This window comes from Heptranchias perlo, chromosome 36 (assembly GCF_035084215.1).
Source record: "Heptranchias perlo isolate sHepPer1 chromosome 36, sHepPer1.hap1, whole genome shotgun sequence".
NCBI classification, from domain to species: Eukaryota; Metazoa; Chordata; class Chondrichthyes; order Hexanchiformes; family Hexanchidae; genus Heptranchias; species Heptranchias perlo.
In genome coordinates this window covers 15,324,809-15,349,411 of record NC_090360.1, presented here as the reverse complement: position 1 = coordinate 15,349,411, position 24,603 = coordinate 15,324,809, and the positions used below count along the sequence as shown (strand labels likewise).

The 24,603-nt window shown below is 41.5% G+C and overlaps 1 protein-coding gene across 1 annotated transcript in view; it reads left to right on the top strand.

Annotated features, from left to right (window-relative positions):
* wdfy4 (WDFY family member 4) overlaps window positions 1–24,603 on the top strand; it is a 225,644-nt gene that overhangs the window by 87,000 nt on the left and 114,041 nt on the right. The window contains exons 35-40 of the mRNA XM_067972622.1: window positions 715–841; window positions 6,295–6,452; window positions 9,529–9,767; window positions 11,257–11,372; window positions 12,420–12,611; window positions 14,446–14,591. Of these exons, the coding sequence (XP_067828723.1) occupies window positions 715–841; window positions 6,295–6,452; window positions 9,529–9,767; window positions 11,257–11,372; window positions 12,420–12,611; window positions 14,446–14,591 (978 nt within the window). The remainder of the gene's footprint in view (window positions 1–714; window positions 842–6,294; window positions 6,453–9,528; window positions 9,768–11,256; window positions 11,373–12,419; window positions 12,612–14,445; window positions 14,592–24,603) is intronic.

Here is a 24,603-nt window from a genome sequence, read left to right as displayed (position 1 = left end):
CTGATGTATACTTCCACTGATACAGTATTGTATATTTTCATTGATATAGTTCTGGTGTTGATTCTCATTCTGATACAGTGATGTAGTGCTGATGTATACTCTCTCTGATACAGTCCTGATGTTTACTCTCTGATACAGAGCTGGAGTATACTCTCTCTGATATCGTACTGATGTATTCTCTGATACAGTATTGGTATATACGCTCTCTATACACTGATACAGTGCTGGTGTATACTCTCTGACACAGTGCTGGTGTGTACTCTCTATGATACAGTACTGGTGTGTACTCTCTCTGATACAGTGCTGGTGTATACTCTCTACAGTGGCAAAGAGAACTGGTTAGCTTCGCACTGTACACCCAGGGCCACCTTACCTGCTAGGGGGTCATCTGGAGCAGAGTGGGAAGAATGTAAACCTTTTTATTCATATATTTATAAAACTTTGCAAAATGAATAATGTACTGAAAAGATTGTAGTTTATTGAGCTAGCTTTACTCACAATGGGCTAGAAATTACTGGAGCCAATTATTTTAAGTCATTTGATGAGTCCGTTCAAATAGTGAATAAAGAAATGTTATAGGAACATGTCAAGCATTTCTCTGCTATTATCGCTGGCAGTAAGTTTCAGTATTGTGAAAATATTTCATAAGTGTTTTTATTAATATAATATCATTTCTTCTATTTACCTGGCTGTGTGATTTTTATTTTCCATTAGGTCTCACCAGAGAGAGCTACTGGTGACCAGAGGAAGAGTTTCCAAACTGAGATCTTGCTCTTCATTATGGACATATTTCACATCATCAACGAGGAGCAAGCGGTTGTAAAGGTCTTGGTCAGAGATGGTCAGTCAAACAAAATCCTAGAAATTCCAACTCATTACTTAAAGTTTTTGTCTGGGATATCTGTTATCAAAGAATATCTAAGAAACCTTGGGTACCTTAGGAAAGAGAGGGAGGACAAGACCAATGTGGGCTGATACTGGTGATATTGTAAATGAAAATAAGGAAATGGCGGACATGTTAAATAATTACTTTGCGTCAGTATTTACAGTAGAGGAAGAGGATAGTATGTTGCGCACCCCAAGGAAACTGATTTTGAATCGGGTTTCGGGATTCACCATAATGTTGGCTAATTAACAGTAATGAAGAAAATAAGGGCACTAAAGAGTGACAAATCCCCAGGACCAGGTGGTTTCCATCCCAGGGTTTTAAAGGAAGTAGGTGAGCACATTGCAGATGCCCTATCTTCCAAAGTTCTCTTGATTTAGGAACTGTTCCTTTAGATTGGAAAATTGCACATATCACTCTGCTATTTCAGAAAGGTGAAAGGGGGAAACCAGGGAATTACAAACCAGTTAGCCTAACATCTGTTGTCAGGAATTACTAGAGTCTATAGTTAAGGAAAAAGTCCCTGAACACCTTGAAATTTTTCAGTTGATCAGAGAGAGCCAGCATGGATTTGTAAAGGGAAGGTCATGCCTTATGAACCTGATTGAATTTATTGAAGAGGTGACTAAAGTAGTGGACAGGGGAATGTCTATGGATGTTGTTTATATGGACTTCCAGAAGGCATTGGATAAAGTCCCTCATAACACATGGCATATGAAATTTAACGCAGAAAAGTGTGAAGTGAGGGGATGGCAGAGACAGACTCAATTGTGGCTTTCAAAAGGGAATTGAATAAGTACTTGAAGGGAAAAAAATTGTCGGGCTACGGGGTAAGGCAGTGGAGTGGGACTAGCTGGATTGCTCTTGCAGAGCCATTCGGCACGGACTCGACGGGCCGAATGGCCTCCTTCCGTGTTGTAACCATTCTCTGATTCTATAAAAGACTGTTAGCTAAAGTTGAAGCTTATGGAATTGAGGGCAAATTATTGACCTGTTAGGAAATTGGCTGAGTGGCAGGAGACAGAGAGTCGGGATAATGGGCAGGTACTCAAATTGGCAGGATGTGACTAGTGGTGTCCCACAGGGATCTGTGTTGGGGCTCAACTATTTACTGTATTTATTAACGACTTAGATGATGGGATAAAGAGCCACATATCCAAGTTTGCTAATGACATAAACATAGGCAGCATTGTAAGCAATGTAGATGGAAGCATAATATTACAGAGAAATATTAATAGATTAAGTGAATGGGCAAAACTGTGGCAAATGGATTTCAGTGTAGGCAAGTGTGAGGTCATCCACTTTGGACCTAAAAAGGATAGATCAGAGTATTTTCTAAATGGTGAAAAGCTCGAAACAGTGGAGGTCCAAAGAGACTTAGGGGTCCATGTACATAGATCATTCAAATGTCATGGACAGGTACAGAAAATAATTAAAAAGGCTAATGGAATGCTGGCCTTTAAATCCAGAGGACTAGAATACAAGGGGGTAGAACGTGTTGTGTGGCATTACCACCGTGCTAAATGGGATAGATTCAGAACAGATCTAGCAGCTCAAAACTGGGCATCCATGAGGCACTGTGGGCCATCAGCAGCAGCAGAATTGTATTCCAGCACAATCTGTAACCTCATGGCCCGGCATATTCCTCACTCTACCATTACCAACAAGCCAGGGGATCAACCCTGGTTCAATGAGGAGTGTAGAAGAGCATGCCAGAAGCAGCACCAGGCGTACCTAAAAATGAGGTGCCAACCTGGTGAAGCTACAACTCAGGACTACATGCATGCTAAACAGCGGAAGCAACATGCTATAGACAGAGCTAAGCGATTCCACAACCAACGAATCAGATCAAAGCTCTGCAGTCCTGCCACATCCAGTCGTGAATGGTGGTGGACAATTAAACAACTAACGGGAGGAGGAGGCTCTGCAAACATCCCCATCCTCAATGATAGCGGAGTCCAGCACGTGAGTGCAAAAGACAAGGCTGAAGCGTTTGCAACCATCTTCAGCCAGAAGTGCCGAGTGGATGATCCATCTCGGCCTCCTCCCAATATCCCCACCATCACAGAAGCCAGTCTTCGGCCAATTTGATTCACTCCACGTGATATCAAGAAACGGTTGAGTGCACTGGATACAGCAAAGGCTATGGGCCCCGACAACATCCCAGCTGTAGTGCTGAAGACTTGTGCTCCAGAACTAGCTGCGCCTCTAGCCAAGCTGTTCCAGTACAGCTACAACACTGGCATCTACCCGACAATGTGGAAAATTGCCCAGGTATGTCCTGTCCACAAAAAGCTGGACAAATCCAATCCGGCCAATTACCGCCCCATCAGTCTACTCTCAATCATCAGCAAAGTGATGGAAGGTGTCGTCGACAGTGCTATCAAGCGGCACTTACTCACCAATAACCTGCTCACCGATGCTCAGTTTGGGTTCCGCCAGGACCACTCGGCTCCAGACCTCATTACAGCATTGGTCCAAACATGGACAAAAGAGCTGAATTCCAGAGGTGAGGTGAGAGTGACTGCCCTTGACATCAAGGCAGCATTTGACCGAATGTGGCACCAAGGAGCCCTAGTAAAATTGAAGTCAATGGGAATCAGGGGGAAAACTCTCCAATGGCTGGAGTCATACCTAGCACAAAGGAAGATGGTAGTGGTTGTTGGAGGCCAATCATCTCAGCCCCAGGACATTGCTGCAGGAGTTCCTCAGGGCAGTGTCCTAGGCCCAACCATCTTCAGCTGCTTCATCAATGACCTTCCCTCCATCATAAGGTCAGAAATGGGGATGTTCGCTGATGACTGCACAGTGTTCAGTTCCATTCGCAACCCCTCAAATAATGAAGCAGCCCGAGCCCGCATGCAGCAAGACCTGGACAACATCCAGGCTTGGGTTCATAAGTGGCAAGTAACATTCGCGCCAGATAAGTGCCAGGCAATGACCATCTCCAACAAGAGAGAGTCTAACCACCTCCCCCTGACATTCAACGGCATTACCATCACCGAATCCCCCACCATCAACATCCTGGGGGTCACCATTGACCAGAAACTGAACTGGACCAGCCATATAAATACTGTGGCTACGAGAGCAGGTCAGATGCTGGGTATTCTGCGGCGAGTGTCTCACCTCCTGACTCCCCAAAGCCTTTCCACCATCTACAAGGCACAAGTCAGGAGTGTGATGGAATACTCTCCACTTGCTTGGATGAGTGCAGCTCCAACAACACTCAAGAAGCTCGACACCATCCAAGATAAAGCAGCCCGCTTGATTGGCACCCCATCCACCACACTAAACATTCACTCCCTTCACCACCGGCGCACCGTGGCTGCAGTGTGTACCATCCACAGGATGCACTGCAGCAACTCGCCAAGGCTTCTTTGACTGCACCTCCCAAACCCGCGACCTCTACCACCTAGAAGGACAAGAGCAGCAGGCACATGGGAACAACACCACCTGCACGTTCCCCTCCAAGTCACACACCATCCCGACTTGGAAATATATCGCCGTTCCTTCATTGTCGCTGGGTCAAAATCCTGGAACTCCCTTCCTAACAGCACTGTGGGAGAACCGTCACCACACGGACTGCAGCGGTTCAAGAAGGCGGCTCACCACCACCTTCTCGAGGGCAATTAGGGATGGGCAATAAATGCTGGCCTTGCCAGCGACGCCCACATCCCGTGAACGAATAAAAAAAAAGTTATGCTACAGCTATACAAAGCCCTGGTTAGACCACACCTGGAATACTGTGTTCAGATCTGGGCACCGGACCTTAGGAAGGATATATTGGCCTTGGAGGTAGTCCAGCGTAGATTTACTAGAACGATACCTGAACTCCAAGGGTTAAATTACGAGGCGAGATTACACAAACTAAGGTTATATTCCCTGGAATTTAGAAGATTAAGGGTGATTTGATTGAAGTTTTCAAGATATTAAGGGTAACTGATAGGGTCGATAGAGAGAAACTATGTCCGCCGGTTGGGGAGTCTAGGACTGGGTGACGTAGCCTAAAAATTAGAGCCAGGACTTTCAGGAGTGAAGTTGGGAAACACTTCTACACACAAAGGGTGGTAGAAGTTTGGAACTCTCTTCTGCAAACAGCAGTTGATGCTAGTTTAATTGTTTAATTTAAATCTGAGATCGATAGATTTTTGTTAACCAAATGTATTAAGAGATATGGGACTAAGGTGGGTATATGGAGTTAGGTCACAGATCAGCCATGATCTCATTGAATGCGGAACAGGCTCGAGGGGCTAAATGGCCTACCACTATTCCTACGGTAGCAGCATCTGTCGAGTTGTGGTGCTAGACTGGCAGATCGCAGTTATACTGCTGGGTCCTGTGACTGCCCAGAGACAATGCATGCGTACGCAGAGCTTCACTCACCTGAACCCGAATGCCAATGGCACTGTCTGATGCTATTATTAAGAAGATTATTCACTCCGCCCCCCTTCAGTGCTGTGTGGAAATTCTTTCCAGGACTCTTTGATTCACTCGTGCGAGATTTGCTGTTTCTTCTTTTACTGGGTTTTAGTTATACTGCCTGACTCCGTTACACAACTAGTGAGCACTCAAGTGACTCTAACTAGATTCTAAAAAAATAACTACTATATCAAGGTCTTCCTGGTAATTCATAATCTGCAGACAATTTACAATTAAACAAGTTATTAATGGTATTTATCAGCTCCTTCATAGAGAAGTGCGTGCAGTGAGAGACTGATAAATTAGATAGGTCAGGCAATATGATTAACACCCATTAAGAAGGTGAAGATAATCTGAGATGCTTAAAGCATTCTGGAATAGTGCTCACACAGCTCTGAAGACCAGGATAAGGTAGAACTTAACCATCTAAAAAAAGATACAAGGGTTGAAAATGTGCTGTGTAACAATAGTAAGAAATGCGGGTTGATGTGTTCACATGAAATTCCTTTGCCTGCTGGTTTACAAAGTTTGAGTAGTTGACAGAAGAATTTTATGCAAATGCCTTCTTCTGTGTTTGTTTCTAATTTCAAGCAAGCCTCCCTCACCATGCCATGCGGGTAATAGCTGGTACTTGCACTCTGCCCAATAGGTGCAATGTGTTTTGCCAGTTCTTGGCCAAACAGTAATGACGGTGGAGCTGACTTGTATGAATTGCTGTATAACTGTTGACAATTGTAAACAATTTTACAACACCAAGTTATAGTCCAGCAATTTTATTTTAAATTCACAAGCTTTCGGAGGCTTCCTCCTTCCTCAGGTGAACGTTGTTGGAAATGTATAATCATGTATAATTATACATCATGTATAAATGTTGGCAATAGGATGAAGTATCCTCTGTGCATGCCCAAGCCATGTTTATTAAACAGTGATCTGGTAAACTTTTGACATTGTGCTTTTTCTTTATTGTACTGTGTTCTATTAATGAACAGGTCAGAGTACCACACAAAACACCACTGAGGGAACCGTGACTACAATGTTTGAAAATATTACACATTTCAGTCAAAGATTTGTTGACAAACTCTATGCCAGAATGTTTGATGTGAACCCAGAAAAGATCCTCCGTTTCCTAACTGAACAGATTTGTATGGTAAGTTGCCGTATTTCATTCTATGAATAAAGGTGCTTTGTCTTCAGGGGCTTTTGTTTTTTGGTTTAGAGCATAAGACCATAAGAGATAGGAGCAGGAGTAGGCCATTCGGCCCCTCGAGCCTGCTCCGCCATTCAATGAGGTCATGGCTGATCCGATTTTTACCACAACTCCACTTTCCCGCCTTTTCTCCATATCCTTTGACTCCCTTGCTGATCAAAAATGTGTCTAACTCAGCCTTGAATGTATTCAATGACTCAGCCTCCACAGCTTTTTGGGGTAAAGAATTCCAAAGATTTACGACCCTCTGGGAGAAGAAATTCCTCCTCATTTCCGTCTTAAACGGGCGACCCCTTATTCTGAGACTATGCCCCCTAGTTTTAGATTCCCCCATGAGGGGTAACATCCTCTCAGCATCTACCCTATCGAGTCCCCTCAGAATCTTGTATGTTTCAATAAGATCTCCTCTCATTCTTCTAAACTCCAATGAGTATAGACCCAACCTGTTCAATCTTTCCTCATAAGACAACCCTTCCATACCCGGAATCAACCTAGTGAACCTTCTCTGAACTGCCTCCAATGCAAATATGTCCTTCCTTAAATAAGGGCACCAGAACTGTACACAGTACTCCAGGTGTGGTCTCACCAGCACCCTGTACAGTTGTAGCATGACTTCCCTGCTTTTATACTCCATCCCCTTAGAAATAAAGGCCAATATTCCGTTCGCCTTCCGTATTACCTGCTGCAGCTGACTTTTTGTGTTTCATGTACAAGGACACCCAGATCCCTCTGTACCGCAGCGTTTTGTAGTATTTCTCCATTCAAATAATATTTTGCTTTTTCATTTTTCCTCCCAAAGTGGATGACTTTACATTTTCCCACATTATATTCCATCTGCCAAATTTTTGCCCATTTGCTTAACCTGTCAATATCCCTTTGCAGACACTTTGTGTCCTCATCACAACTTGCTTTTCCACCTATCTTTGTATCATCAGCAAATTTGGCCACAAGACACTCTGTTCCTTCATCCAAGTCATTGATATATATTGTAAATAGTTGAGGTTTAAATCAACAACTCTCCAGAACGGAATATATTAAAGTCACTGATAAATAATGAAAAGAAAGGAATAAAGATAAAAACTCCCAGTTACATATTGGCCTGGCTTACCTACGTTGTGTGTTAAATTTGTAATAATACTTTCTCCAAAATCAAAATGTTTTACCTCAGTACCAATACAGAGGATAACTCTGAAACTGTCTCTATCAGGCATAAAACAGAAAAGATCCAGATTGTTTTATTACACAAAATTATACTCCGTTTTACCTTTTTTAATGAAAGAAAAACAGAAAGCACTGGTAAACTCGAAGTTAGTGCAACTAAAAAATAGAGGAAATAAGCACTGAAAATGCTAGAAAAATGTCTACTGGAAACCCGATTGATGTCCTATCACTGTATAATATTTTCGAATCCTTTTTCACTATAATTTGGGAATGAACCATTTTCATCCACACAGCATTAAAGAATACCAGTGGAGACTGTAATTTAAAAACTCTAATATTAATATGAATATAGTTTTGATGGAACCGTCTAAGAAGCTCCCACATTCTCTCGTGAATCTCAGACTGGCTTTGAAATCACATTGCGCCAACTTGTCAACTATTAGCTGTCAACCAGAATGTTCATTTTAAACAGCTTACTGCCGGCCAGTCTTTTTCCCTACTGTTTCCATATTGCATAACTTCCCTCACAAATCGCATTAGAAAACTGTACAGTAAATTGTGAAGCATATAAATCAGATCATTTGTACCTCAATTACTCGCCATTTACCTTAACTCTGCTTCCTATTTTATCAGCTTAACTTTCCCAGGACCATTTGGAGTCGTTCAATTCGCTGCCTCGTTGCTGTCACTGTCCATAGCTTTGAGTAGCAGCCAGTGTTTTAAGGACAGGAATAATTTGCGTTTATATGGCACCTTATCGTATCCTCGCGACATCCCAAAGTAATTTACAATCAATGGATTAAAGTGTAGTGACTATTGTTATGTAAAGAAGCACAGCAGCCAATTCATGCACAGCAAGGCCCCAGAAACAGCAAACAGTTTATCTGTTTTTGGTGCTGATGATTGAGGAAGGAATGTTGACCAGGACACAGGAAGAACTCTCTGTTCTTCCTCAAATAGGGTCTTTTACGTCCGCCTGAGCAGCTTAATGTTTCATCAGAAAGATGGCAATTCCACCAATGCAGCACTCCCTCAGTACTGCACTGGAGTGGGGCTTGTACCCACAATCTTCTGACTCAGAGTGTAAACAACTGAGCCAAGCTGACACTTTGTTTCACATTTGCTTTCAACTTCCTCTGCAGCTCTCTGAACGTATTGAAAAACATTTATGAAAGCTTTTTTGGATAGGATTTATGTTCCATGAGCAGGGTCGACTGAAAACTCACAAGTGGCCAAGTTATGAATGAGTCTTAGGAACGTTGAAATGGAGGATCAGAAGAGACCATTGTGGACTATCTGGCCAGTTCCGATATTTAAAAAATACCGTGCACTGTCCTACAAAAGCCTAAATTGCTTTCTGTGCTAAATATCTACCTAGTTCCCTCTCGAATTTGCCGACTCTGTCCACTTCCACTGTCTGCCTAGCCAGTCTGCCCCGTATATTCACCACTCAGAATGTAAAGTACATTTGTTCACATTTCCTCTTCTAAGTGTGAATCTGTGCGCCCTTTTTGTACATATTGTCATTTTGTCAAACATATTATTAAGGTTCAATTTACCTACTCCTGTTGAAGTCAACAATACCTCAATTAGATCTTCTCTGAGGTTTCTTTTCTGCAGTGTAAGTATTTCCAGTTTCCAGATATCTTTTCCTATTGCTCAAAACTTGAATTTCTAAAGGAAAGTAGTTCTGCTGACTAGATGATGTAACATCCTCACATTCTACCTTGATGAGAGCCCTCACAGGGGATTATGAAATACCCCATTGTACTGGTCATTCTCCCCACATGCTGGTTTCATGCTACGGTCTGTTATATATCTGATTACTCTCATGCATTTCTCTTCTTTCCCTTAGGCAATGGAGCATGTGTGTTCCCAGAAAGATCATGCCTTGAGCAGCCTTTACAGTAGTTTAAACAGAGCCATTCTATATTGTCTGTCAAGACCCAGACAGTCACCTTCTGACCTGCAAATCTTGCTGAATACTCTTAAGTTCCTGCAAGAACAATGGGATACCATTTTTGCAACGTACAATTCCAGCTTACCTTTCATCATTTGTCTCATTCATTGCCTTTGTCAAATTAAAACTGGAAGGTAAGAACATCATTAATGTGTCTCCAAAATTATAAATGTCCCCTGTGAGAGGAAAAAATTCTTGATTTGAATTCAATGTGGTACTTGCAATTTAATCTTGAGATAAGTAAGAAATTGCATTTATATAGAGCCATATCGAAAAAGTAGTAGTGAGAAGGATAGTGACAGACTTCAGGAGGGGAAAGACAGAATTGTAAAATGGGCAGGCACATGGCAGATGCGATTTTACGCAGAGAAGTGTGAAGGGATTCATTTTGGTAGGAAGAATGAGGAGAGGCAATATAAACTAAATGGTACAATATTAACGGAGGAGCAGAAACAGAGAGACCGGGGGGTGTACGTATTCAAATCTTTGAAGGTGGCAGGACAAGTTGAGAAGACTGTTAAAAAGGCGGACGGGATCCTTGGCTTTATAAATCGAGGCATGGAGTACAAAAGCAAGGAAGTTATGCTAATCCTTCTTAAAACACTGGTTAGGCCCCAGCTGGAATATTATGATCAGTCCTGGGCACCACACTTTAGGAAGGATGCCAAGGCTTTAGAGAGAGTGCGGAGGAGATTTACTCGAGTAGTACCAGGGATGAAAGACTTCAGTTGCATGGAGAGACTGGAGAAATTGGGATTGTTCTTACTAGAGCAGAGAAGGTTAAGGGGAGATTTGATAGAGGTGTTCAAAATCATGAAGGGTTTTGATAGAGTAAGTAAGGAGAAACCGTTAAGGGGGATAATTTGCAGGGCTATGTGGAAAGAGCCGGGGAGTGGGACTAATTAGATAGCTCTTTCAAAGATGGGCACGCATGATGGGCCGAATAACGTCCTTCTGTGCTGTATCATTCTATGATTATCGTGTCTCTCAGTGATGTCCCAAAACCCTTACTTTTAATGAATTACCTTGAAGTGTAGCTATTCTTGTTTTTTTGGCAAATGGAAGAGCCATTTTGCATGCAGCAAATTAGATGGATGGCGAGTTATTCTGTTTTTTGGTGGTGTTGCTTAAGGGAAGCATGTCGGCCAGAACACCAGGACAACTCCCTGCTCTTCTTCAAATAGTTCCATGGAATCCATGTCCACCTCAACAGGCGGGAGGGTTTCTCAGCTTAACATCTCAGACAAAGGATTGGACTGAAGTATCATACTTGATAAGTGGGCCTTGAATGCAGGACGTTCTGACTTGGAGTCAAGGATGATACCAATTGAGCCAAACTGATATGATAGGGCCAACGAACTCTAGGCCCCAGTGATGGACCAACCCTGACTCTGACTATATATACACATTATCCTTTTGATTAAGCTTCAGCCACCACGGGTAATTTGAATAGAATACACGATAATTGAGCAATGCGTTACGGAGAATATTGTGCGGACATACCTAATTCATGTCTACGGTGCCCACAAGTTATACACTGACATCACTGCATGGGGATTTTCTCATCATTTCTGTTGCTGTGGTGTATTTTTGACATGTAACAGATGTTATGCCATTTTACAGCTATCCTGATGGGTTTGGTGTGGGGATGAGCAGCAAAAAAATCCCTTGGAGTTTGCAGTCATCATCAAACAGTGAAGAATATGATGGATCCTTTGAATCAATCCACACTCAAGATGGTAATAAACACCTGTTCAAGGCCACAAAGCAAAAGAAAATTCAATTGATTGTTACCAAATTATTAAGAAAATGAAATAGTTCATCTTTATTGAACGTGATGTTATTTTTGTCTTTTTAAAAAAAAAATGTTTTTGGGATGTGGGCGACGCTGGCAAGGCAGTATTTATTGGTCATCCCTAGTTGGCCTGAGGGAATTAAAAGTCAACCACATAGAGTGGGATTGGAATTACATGTAGGCCAGACAAGGTCGAGGTGCCTGGTTCCCATCCCTGAAGGACATTAGTGAACCAGTTGAGTTTTCACAACAATCTGGCAGATTTCATGGTTATTTGTTGGTTGTAGCCCAGATTTATTGAATTCAATTTCTCAACTTGCCATGGTGGTATTGTGAACTCATGACTTCTGGGTTATTAGTCCAGTCTTATAACCACTAATATACCTTGCTAATCCTGTCTTTTTGTTACCCTAAAGACAAGTGTGCAACCTTTAAGAATGGCGTGGACCTTTGCACAACAGGTGTGCATATTGGGAATTCTGGTGTGGGGGTCAATGTACTTCACACTCCATCCATTGCAGATCGTCACACGATGGGGACACATTTCAGGAATTTAGGCACGGAAGTCAGATCAAATTGCTTAGTTAAATTCATTGTTGTGTTACTAATGGAATTAATGTCAGATTAGACTGGGCTTGATGGCCGGCGCGGACACGATGGGCCGAAGGGCCTCTATCCGTGCTGTATAACTCTCTATGACTGAACCAAATTCCCAACGTGTGCTCCTGTCCTGTGAAGTTCTGCGCTAATTTGTAAAATCTGCGCTATCTTGTTTCCTAGAGCAAAACAAGGGAAATAGTATATTTAGTGATCATATTATTAATTCTTTTATTGAACAGTTTCATTGCAGACAAAGCCAATCTTCAGTAGCTGAATATTGTAGACAGTTACATATTTGGTCAATTTTGTAAGGGAAATAAGATATGTCTTTTACACTGAGTGCCACACACAGGTTTTAAGATTGAAATTTCTATTATTTTTTTTTTGAAAGTTCAAAAGGAAGTTATGGATTCAGTTGAGTGGGTGTGGACTCATCTTATGTCACAGAGAAGACAAACCCTGGAGGACAGCTACAAGATAGACCTCTCAGTGAAGCAGAGGTCTAATGAGAATGTCGTAGGCATTTCTGAGATCTCTCCTCTGTGGGAAGAGTCTGCAACAAAGGCATGGCATCAATATATAGGTCGGTATGGCTGGGAAGTTTATTACAAGTGCCAGAATATGGTGTGAGTCCTGCGTTGCAGTGATTGAAGGTGGAATCAGATCAACAAACCACTTTTTGTTAAATTCAGATTTTATTTTGATTGAAGTGAGGGATATTAGTGCTGGGGAAAGGAATATTTTTCATTTCAAGCACCCAGTATCAGCATCAAGCATTTACAGATCAGGTGTACCATGGTCAGGTGCAAAGTAAAGCTTGCTTTATCTTATCCCAACAATGTTGCAACAGGAGAAGTATAACTGCTGCTTGAGTTTTGCGTTTTTCCATTTTCCGCACATGTGGTCTTCCTGAGTGAGACTGTCAGTTCAGTACTAATTTTGTGCTGTAGGTCCATGGCCACTAAGAGCTGGACTTTCACTATCGAAACTCGTTTCACACAGGGCCCTTACAGACAGCGGGCAAAGGAGACTTTCACCTCATCAGTCTGGTCTAGATTTGACACTAGATTCCAGAGTGGAAAGGTCATTGTCTAACCCACTGTACCACCCAGCCCAATTCCACCTGTGTTTTTATAGTGTTATATCACTGTATATTCTGCTGTGATTATTAGCTGTTACACTCATCAGTATTGCTTAGTTAAATTCATTGTTGTGTTACTAATGGAATTAATGTCCTTTGTCGAGAATTAATATTACTCAGTCCACACGTATTGTGCTCAACTCTCAAGGTTGTTTACCATAACCAGCCAGACGGGGAGTCTCACTCACTGGGAGCTCATGGTGAGAAATTGCCTGGTAGAGGCGAGAGAGAGGGGAGAGAGACAGAGGGGTAGATGGAGATAGACCAGAGAGAAAGACAGAGTGACAGTCAGGGAGAGAGACAGAGACAGAGAAAGGGAAAGAGAGAGAGGACAGAGAAACAGACCATTAAAATGAATGCACAGAAAATCATAGGGCCCCCAACCGTGATTTCCTGACACGCGCTCCCAGTGGGTGAGGCTCCCCTGCCAACAACACGCACTTGAAAAATTGGCCTTCATGTATTATAGCATCTGATCACATATAGGCCTGGACTACTTGTGGTATCTTGTGTAAGTTGTATTGTGTTAGATTGCTTCTTTTTTCTACGTTAAAGGTTCTGCATAAATGCAAGTTGTTGCTGTTTACGTGTATCCTCTTTTTTAGAGAGAGAAGGGCAGAGAGAAAAAGAGAGAGAGAGAGGGACAGGGAAGGGGGCTTGAGAGAAGGGGAAATATACTGAGAAGGAGAGAGAGAGTAGGGGCAAGAGAGAGGGGACGAGAGACAGAGGGAGAGATGGAGAAAGAAAGAGAGAGAGAGAGAGAAAGAGAGAGAGACCAGAGAGAAGAGAGAAAGACAATGACAGCTGGGGGGAGAGAGAGAGAGAGAGAGAGAGAGAGAGGACAGAGAAACAGAGAAAGAGACAGAAGACTGAGACAGAGAGAGAAACAAAGACAGAAATAGTCTGGAGAGAGAGGAAGAGATAGATGGAGACAGAAAGACAGAAAGACAAGATAGAGGCAATGATAGAGATAGAATGAGAGGTACTGAACTTGAGAGACTGATATATAGAGAAAGAGAGAGACAAAGAAAGAGACCGAGACAGAAAGAAATCTTCCTTCCCTCTGATCTGGAGAATGATACCTATACTATGAACTGACATTTGTTACTTCCTATGGCATTTCAGTAAAGAATCGGGAAAGAAAATTAATTGTGAATGCTCCTGGTTTTAATCGATTGCATTTTATAAAAATTCCAAGCATTAATTTCAGATAAACTCGGAGGTTCTGTCGAAGATTGCATGACTTCTTTAATCGGGGCCTGTTTTGCTTTCTCAGCTTCGGAAAAGAAGAATTTGTCGAGTAGAAGTGTAACAGCACAGCTTCTGCAGAGTAAATCAGAGTGGCTGCCTGGGAGTCTGTCAACGGCCGTGCGTTCAGTTGGCAAACGACTTTTAAAAGAGGCCAACCGCCTAACTGTAAAGGTATCTGTTCACAATACAGTATTTCCAGCCAGATTTGTACTGCAATATCAGATTATAACTGAGCAACCTTACCGTTTGTTTTTTGAAACATCACCGTTTTAGCCTTTCCAGTTGAAAGCACCCAGTATTCAGAGGCTGGAGCCCTGGTCTCCTGCTCTCTGGAGTTACAATGAGAATGTGACCACTGAGCCGAGGCTCACTCCGCCGTACATTCAGTATTTAAATCTTAAGACATTTGTCAGACAGAAACAGTTTAGCAGTTTTTCTGCTGAGTTATACCTTATGTTGCGTTTTGGTGCATCTTGTACAATATCCAGTTCTGTGTTTCCACTGAATAACATTAAAAAACATTCTGACTGGAGTTTAAAAAGTTTCACTTGTGAACAAACAAAAATGCTCCTCACCAGAGTGTAATCATTGCTCCAAAATGTAAATATATAAATCAATGCAAATCAGTCCAGCAGTGATTTGCCTTTGATTTCATCAGCATTTATCAAAAGAAACAAATATTTTGGTAACTAGAATTTGGGGCATTTTTATGGTGAGGAGGGGAGAGGAATCTAAAATTCGCAATAGTTGTCTTCCAGTATTTGTTTTATGTGCAATAGATAACTTCAGGCTACCCTCAAGGCATCATGGTACTGAATCATACAAAGTCGGAAAGTCCTGAGTTTGATCCCTGCTCTGTGTTGCGTTCAGTCATCTTGGCCTGGTTGGTTTTACAGTTGGCCTCAGTGATCCTGAGTTAGGGAGGTCAAGTCAGCCACGGTTCTTGAAAGTGCATACTTTGTACTGAGTGATTTCCAATGCCCCACCATCGGCAGCCGTGCCTTCAGCTGCCTGGGCTCTAAGCTCAGGAATTCTCTCCCTAAACCTGTCCACCTCTCCACCTCTCCTCCTTTAAGTTGTTCCTTAAAACCTACCTCTTTGACCAAGCTGTTGGTCACCTGTCCTAATATATCTCTTTATGTGGCTTGGTGTCAAATCTTTTTTGATAACGCTCCTGTGAAGCGCCTTGGGACCTTCTACTAGGTTAAAGGCGCTATATAAATGCAAGTTGTTGTTCTGTTCAGATTCAGACACTTTCTAACAAATTACACTCCTCTCCATCCCTATCCACTTCATGGGCAGTGTTAAATTGCCTTGCCTGATGCATGGACTGCAATTTTCCTTTGTGTGGATGCTGACCCAGGAGTTACATTAGTTGGCACTGATTCGCACTGGTCTTAAATCCTGACTCAAGGAGTGGAAGTATTATTCACCAGAGCTAAATTCAGGATGAGTGCCTTTCGACCATTTAACTTGCAAGTGTATTAATTAGCAACAATTCCACAAGAAACCTGGATTTGGAGTTGTGAATCAAGTGAGGATTCATTGCTCTTGCTATTTTCGGAGAACTTCAAAGTAGCATAGTTTTAGACGGGAGGATTATTAGCACAATGAGAATTCAATCACAGGTACAAATGTATGCTGTGATGTCATACCAGAGAGCATAGACAATTTGCCCTAGGGTCTGTTTAATTATTTTTAAAAATTAATTTTGATTATTACAGCTGATTTCACCTCAGCGAGCAGTGTAATTGATATTTGTTAATTTACCCCTTGGAACATTTTGTAGAACAAGCTTTTGCTGTTGAAGGTTAAAGACTCCTTTATTGGTTTTCCTCTAAATATATCCACATCATTAGTTCTTCCACTGAAAATGTTACCATCTGGAAAATGCAGCTTTGAGACATAACTCATGCACGAATGCATGAAATTGGTGTTTTTGCAATTTCTGCTTTAGTTCCTCGACAAAAGGACTGTAATTAAGTAAATTGTGATCAGACGAAACGTTATTCATTTTATGATCTCCCTTAACATGTAGCCCACCGACAGTCTATCAAGCCTTTGATAAATGACTGCACCGTAAGCCTGTTTATTTTCTTCGTCTTAAACGCCGTTGCCTTGCCTTAGAATAAAAGATCATTAGAAGCACCAGTGATCGGTCCTGAGGAGTCAAAAGTTTTATTTTACAGTCGGAATTTTTAAAAAGTAGCTGCTGGAACTCAAAGTAAAGTTTCTGTCTTTCAAACTTTATGCTCTCTATCTAATTATGTATATATATTTCTGCATGTATATAATTAGATAGAAAGCACATATAAAATATACATATATAAAGATCTTCTCTTAATCTTCCTCAACAATGATTAGACTTTATACACATATATATATATAATACTGAGCTTCCATGGCATTGCTTAATTGAGCATTTGGAACACAGTTGTAACATTTAGCTGCTCACTTAGCCTGGCCCTTTAAGGCCACTGCTCAGGTATTCCTGTGGAGAAGTGGTCTAAATAGGTCCTGAGGTTAATTATTGTTGTTGTTGGAAGGTTCTCCAGCTTGACAGCTGCTTGCCTTCTCTCTTTGACATGTCAGCAACCTCGCCAGAACATTACAAGGTTAGGAATCAACTGCCTTTCTTTCTCTTTGTCTATATCTGGATATCTGCCTAGACATCTATCTATCCAGCTATCTAAAACACATCAAAAATGGTACAGCAGATGTCACACTCCAGATGTTGAACTTTGTTACAAATGTGAAACAATCTCAAAATGCTGCCTTGCACTTCTAACCTCCAGCCTGAAATTAATAATCACAGTCCAGTTTGCAAAGTTCCATGAACAAACATCAATTAAGCTCCGAATGACCTAAACCTCTGTTTAGAATCACAGAATCATAGAATTATACAGTGGCGAAGGAGGCCATTGGGTAGTGACTCACTGACCAATGCAAATAGTTTTTATTTCCTTCTTAGCTTTTCAAAACTCTTCATAATTTTGAACACCTCCCAGATCTTCTCTTACTTTTCTTTGATAATAATTAGACATTGTGGACTTAAAGGGACATGGCTGCGCCTGAGCAGAATAATACATGGAATAACATTATGCAGATTGGCTGCCACATCTCCCTACATTACAACAGTGACTGCACTTCAAAAGTACTTCATTGGTTGTAAAGCACCTTGGGACATCCTGAGGTCGTGAAAGGCGCTATATAAATGCAAGTCTTTCTTTTCTTTCTCATTGTTGTACTTATAAAGCAGAGCGTTAACCAAATTACTGTGAGCAATGCCAAGGGAGATCTGCTAATGTTTTTATAATTATTAAATATGAAGTCGCACCTAGAGATTGTTCATTATACTTCATGCTTCACAGTTCAAAGTTTCAAAAGTGAAAGAAAGGCAGTTATTTCATGCTTGTTTCTTCTGACCTGTAGCTTGAAATTTACAAGTGTCTGCCAAGCTACAAACTTTCTTCAAAAATAACAATTAACCTCTAACTGACCTCAAGATTTACAATAATTAGTCTCTATGGTCTTAAAGGGAGAGGCCAGCTTAAGCACAGCTCCATCTTAGCAGCAGAGTAATACAGTATATCACTCCTGTTATAAAACAGAGTATCCAGCAATTTAAGGTGAGCAAAGCAAAGAAGATTTGTTGTATCTATCCTTTTATTTTATTGTTAAATCAGTTATCTACCAACCACACGGTTAGACGTTTTTTTTTGTTTAGGTCATCGTTCTTGTAACAGGCACTCGATAATGTCACTCCCCAACGATCTGACGCAGTTTTGAATAAGTTGTTCCTCTGTATAAAAATCAAACTGTAGATATTGTAAAGAAGAGATAGCCAGGAGAATGCTAAAGCAGTAACTATCTCAGTGCTCAGGTAACTTGCTCAGTTCTCAAAAGGTTATAGATATTATAATGGGTGTTACAGCCTTGTTTAGGGACAAACAGGAACAAATCTTTTGCCAACTCGTTGGTTGTCCTGGTACAGGTAAAGTGAGTACTAAAACAAACCCTGAGTTGGTTTTAAAAAAAAATCACATGATTTTGAGTGCATTATTGTCATTATATCTGGTCTCCTATTCACTGATCTGTGAGTAAGTATCAAGTACCATTGTAAAAAAATTAAAGCAGAATAAACTGCCAGCTCCAGAGCTAAACAGTTTTAAAATAGTGGTTGCATTTTGAATGAGAGTCACACCAACAAAAAAGGCATGGCAAGGACACATTTAAATTCTAAAATCAATGCTCCGAGAGTGTGTGTCTGTCAGTATTACAGTGCCATGAGAATCAATCATTGGGTTGATATTGATTCCACAGTGACCTAATGATGGGTATATTTCTCATCTCTCCTTTAAATGCTGAGAATAAAATTGAAAGCAAGAAAACTAGACATCAAACCATTCATTGTTTTCAACGACAATTAGAGGTCTGGTAATGGTATTGTAAAATATTGTTTTTGAAATTGGAAACCCAAGGTGAAAAAGGCCAAGCACCATAGTGCAGACCACCAACATTGAAAAGAATAAAAGGGAAGAATAAATCACGAAGTAGGACCAATGACATATGCCTACAATTGTTTAAAGCATTCATCAACTGACAAAGGCGTCTATTATTATAAAGCATTCCGTGAAAATCTTTTTCATCTGTTAAATTACCTGAATGTGTTATATTGCACATAAATAATAGCTTGGGATAGTGGAACTACTCCATGCTAACTCTGAGAACCATGAGCACTAAAGGTTTTTTCTACTTCTGGCTGATTGTGTTAACAGTTTGTGTCCAGTAAAAAGTAAAGGAACAGTTTTAAAATGGCGACAATCCGCCATTTTCCTTGCTTGGTGTCCGTGATTTGTGAATCCACTAGCATTGGTGGAATTGAACTGGCCAATCAAACCCACTTGTAATAAAGCTGTTTTCACACTTGTTAAATATATATATATTGCTAATTAATTAGTTTAAATGGTCATGTATTAATTTATCCAACTGTGAAATTCTGCGTTGAATGGCTGAGCAGAGGGAGATTCAGTTGACTGTATAATAAGAGAGGCATTTTCCTGCCATGAGAGGCCATCAAACAATCATGAGCACCCCACATACCTGCTAGGAAACTGCCAACATGGCGATGGATCCATGCTGAACTGGGAGGAAGGAGATCACAGCTAAAGGTTTCATGACCTGAAAAAGACAGCCAAATTTAAAGGAAAAAACTTGCCCTTTCTTAATAAGCACATGAAGGCCTTATTTGGCAGGTGATGTTTTAAGTGGCACCGCTTCCATTTCGGAATGAAATAATGTAACAATAAAATCCCCGAATGTGTAGTTGAAAGAGTAGCCACACCTAATAAGGACTCGAAGGACATATTTGGCAGATGACGTTTTTTCAAATTTTACAATGTAATAGATTGCACACTTGTAAATGGAAACAAATGATTGTCATTCTTGGAAGCGATTCAGCCTGGCTTATTAATGGACCCTGCTCTAATGCCTTAAAGCCATGGAGCAACAGGGCTGGACTGTAAAGTGAAATGCCATTACCTACATATGACCTTTGAAATGTGGAGGCTTTAGGCATAGCAATGCCGTTCCTTAGGATACTGGGGATACTGACAGACCACCTCATCCATGTTACCTCTAGACTTGACTATTCCAATACTCTCCTGGCTGGCCTCCCATTTTCCACCTTCCATAAACTTGAGCTCATCCAAAACTCTGATGCCCGTATCCTAACTCTCACCAAGTCCCGCTCACCCATAATCCCTGTGCTCGCTGACCAACGTTGACTTCCGGTCCGGCAATGTCTCGATTTTAAAATTCTCATCCTTATTTTCAAATCCCTCCATGTTCTCGCCCCTTCCTATCTCTATAATCTCCTCCAGCCCTACAACCCTCCGAGATCTTTGCGTTCCTCCAATTCTGGCCTCTTGCGCATCCCTGACTTTAATCACTCCACCATTGGTGGCCGTGCCTTCAGCTGCCTAAGCTCTGGAATTCCCTCCCTAAACCTCGCTGCCTCTCTCTCCTCCTTTAAGAACCATGAGCACTAAAGGTTTTTTTCTACTTCTGGTTGATTATGTTTAATTTTTACTGGACACAAACAATTAAGGAGCAGTTTTAAAATGACAACAATCCGCCATTTTCCTTGCTTGATGTCCGTGATTTGTGAATCGACCAGCATTAAAACCCACCTCTTTGATCATCCTTTTGGTCCTAATATCTCCTTATGTGCCAGATTTTGTTTGATAATGCATTTGTGAAGTGCCTTGGGACATTTATTAAGTTAAAGGCACTATATAAATACAAGTTGTTGATGTGTAGTACACCAACTGATCTGAATGTGAATGCACATCTAACCTTCTTTTGTCTGTCTGACTGATAATTTCTCAAAGATTCTAGGCAGATTGGATATCCTTAACAAGCAATATTTTTCTGGGCACCATTTCTGTTAATAACTTTCCACATTGAGGCTGTGTAAAATCAGGAAGGAAGATCTATTACTGCCTTCCAATGGCATTACTTCTCATGAGTAAACTCAAGTCTACTTCTCCGTTAACTAAGGCTGGAGAGGAAATTCTAGCTGAAAACGTGATAGTTTATTAATAGGAACATCTGCAAAAAAAAAATGATCTTTTATGCTGACTATCCTGTGGTAGCATTTGAGAAATGTATAGCACCATTAAGGTAGCATTCTCGCCTCTGAGTTAGAAGGTTGTGTGTTCAAGACCAACTCCAGGAATTGAGCACGTCATCTAAGTTACACTTCAGTAAGGTACTAACGGAGCACAGCATTATTGGAGCTGCTGTCGTTTAGATGAGATGTTGGGGAGATTTTCAAGTCAGGCCTGATATCAGCAGTGTGCCCATGGTGCCTACCCAAGGCCTCAGTCAGGAGGCCCGAACCCTTTTCAAGTTTGGGCTTCATTTAAATTTTGGGCTTCGTGTAAAGCTTGGTGAGGCGGTAAATCGGCCGACCCCTGTGCGGAGGCAGTCGGCAAGTAGGGTCTCATGGTGGAGGGGTGGAGGGGGAAGGGTTGGCGAGAACAGGCTGGTGGCGAGCCTGAAGATTTTTGTTGGGGGGGGGAGGAGGAGCATGAAGGTTCATTCAGACGGACCCATTTAAAGGCCTGCCTGAAAATTAAATCAAATGGGCATCCAAGATCCCCATCAGATTTTCCTCTGCAGACTGCCTCTTTTCAGGTGAGAAATGGGTGGCTGGCAGTTGAATATTCCCCTCTCCCCAGTTAAGCCGAGCTCCAATCTGCCTGTTTTGGCGGATGTTAAAGATCCTTTTCGAAGGAGAGCAGGCAGTTAGTTCTCCCAGTAACCTGACCAACACTGGTCACTCATTTCATTAGCTGTTTAAGACCTTGTTGTGTGCAAATTGGCTGCCATATTTACCTACATAATTATAGCCACTGCACTTCAAGAGTAATTCTTCAGCTTTGAGAAGTCCTGAGGATGTGATCAAGTGCTCCATAAATGCAAGTTCCTCCTTCTTTCTTTCGATTGATATCACTTCTGCTTTTGTTGTGTTCTCCAATACCACACTGAACTGTGGCCTTATTCCTTAAGACGTGCAAATGTTACTATGGTCAAGTGTCAAACATTTCAATTACTTTATGTGAAGATTGAACGCTTTGTGTTCTGAAGTACTTTCACTGCCAGGTTACCGGCATCCCTGCCTCCCATTCAATTGTTCGCTGCTTGCACTCTCATGCCGGCCTGCAACTCAAGCCTTCCTGCTGCCGAGAGTGTGCTTCATCAGGTCTTAGCTACAGTTGCTGTGTGGAGTGCCTCCTTCATCTTGGGATAGGACATACAGGCACACTCTACCTGGCCAAAAGTGGAACCTCCACCGCGGTGCTTACTAATGAGAGGAGTTAGCAAACTACTTTCTCCTCGTTGCTAGTTAATATTAAACTATTATAGTTTGGGATACTACAGCTGTAGTGAATTATCCTGCTGGTTTAGTCGCCTGATATTAGCAGGCATGCTGGCACTGCACAAAAGACTGCGTGTACAAATCTTTCCGTGAATTTTGCCTGCAAAATTAATGTATCATTTGCATAATATGTTTATCTGCATATTACTGAGATAATTAACATCCCTGATTATCTAATTAAGTTCATTAAGTGTCTACCAACACAGCACCATGAAGTTGACATTATGTTCTACTGTCAATAAATGCACTGTTTTCTTGGGAAGTAATTAAAATGTAAATTAGCATGATGTTAATTGTACTTCGGGAGGTTTTGAATTGAATATTAACTTCTATACCTTTATAACGATAGTTACATAGAATTACATAGAATTTACAGCACAGAAACAGGCCATTCGGCCCAACTGGTCTATGCAGGCGGTTATGCTCCACACAAGCCTCCTCCTCTTCATCTAACTCTATCAGCATATCCTTCTATTCCTTTCTCCCTCATGTACTTATCTAGCTTCCCCCTAATGCATCATTACCCAGTTAAATTTTTATTATCCGTAATGCGATATTACTACTTGGCAAACTTCATTCTCAAACTATTTTTTTGTTGCTTATTTGAGAAATCTGCCATCACATGTATTCATGGAATATTGTTATCTCCGTAGCTGCTTATTTTTAGATGGCAAGATACAAGTGGGGGAAAAAAAATGCTTCCAACTTTTTTTTTGGTCTATCAAAGCTCGTTATCAAAACAAGTCAGTCAGCATCTGTAAAAAGAAAAGGCAGGTTAACCTTTCAGTTGGATTCCTTCATCAGAACTTCTTGAAATAAAAAGTCCACTTGTTAAAGCACCAGAGGAGATGAAGGATGTAGTGAGGCTGAATTCCATGGCAGCTGCAATGTGCATTGAGCTGATGCTGCTGGAGAGAGAGGTTGAGGGAATGAATGCAGTGAAGCCCAGTTGGGGTTTGCCGATGGTCGCTTTGCATTTTTTAACTTTGTTCTTGGGATGTGTTTATTGCCCATCCTTAGTTGCCCTGAGAAGGTGGTGGTGAGCCTTCTCCTGCAGTCCCTGCGGTGAAGGCACTCCCACAACTCCCACAAAAAAAAAATTCCAGGATTCTGACCCAGCGCCGACGAAGGAATGGCGATATATGTCCAAGTCAGGGTGAGATGTGAAGTGGAGGGGAAGCTGGAGGTTTTGGCGTTCCCACAGCATTGCTGCTCTCATTCTTCTTGCTGGTTGAAGTTACAGAGAAAGGAGATGCTGTCAAAGTAACAAAGGAGATGAAATGATGAGCTCAGTGGGCAGAGGAATGTTGAGTGTAACGGAGATATCAATGATTGTAAGTGGAACCAAGAGTAAGGGTGAAATTTCAGCTGGAGGCAGATGCTGAGGAAGGAAGTATGGCTGTGAAAATAGATCACAAGCAAGATGAGGAAGGAAAACGCTGCCAAAAGAGACAAATGAAAATCATGACAAAGACAGAAACAGATCTTCTTGAAAGCTGACATATCTGGAAGAGAAGTGACAAGGGCCCAATGGTCTACCTGACAACATTATTAAACTTTGCTTTGTCACCAGCTGCACTCAATGTGCAGCTGAAGCAAGTGACACTCCCTCCTCAAGGTGGTCTCACAACACTTACCTATGTGCGATCCGGGTAATTCCACACCTGAATTATATCCCATAGCTTTTGTTGACGTAAAGCTCAAATCTCTTCACGTCAAAGCAAACTTTGCAGTAACTCCTGTTTGATGATTATGAAAGGGCACTAACCTCTATTTCTCATATACTCATTCGTGATGACACACATTCAGAGGAGAATGCCTTTCTCTTTTCAATACGAAAATGCTGATATTTTACGATAATAGTTACAAAAGGACAGTGTAGAGCAGTTTAAGATCCACCACCAGAACTCTGGTGGCGAATAACGATTGATTAAACAGATTTGTTTTAGAGCAACAATTCAGAATGGGATAATAATATGCTGTAGTGTGTGGTGTTTGTGTGTGCCATCAAACTATTCACTCCTTTGAATCACTATTATTACGAGGATATCTCCCATTGGTGTTACTCATGATAAGTCGAGAAATGCTGTTTTACAATGACAGGAGTGTTATACGGTGTAATGCTCAATGCAGTATATTATGTCAAGTACAATGTTTCCATCTTGATGGCCATTACCTGTAGGTGTAAAGGGAGTGCCTTGAGAGAAGCTGTTGGCTGCTTAGGCAGAGCTGTGTTTA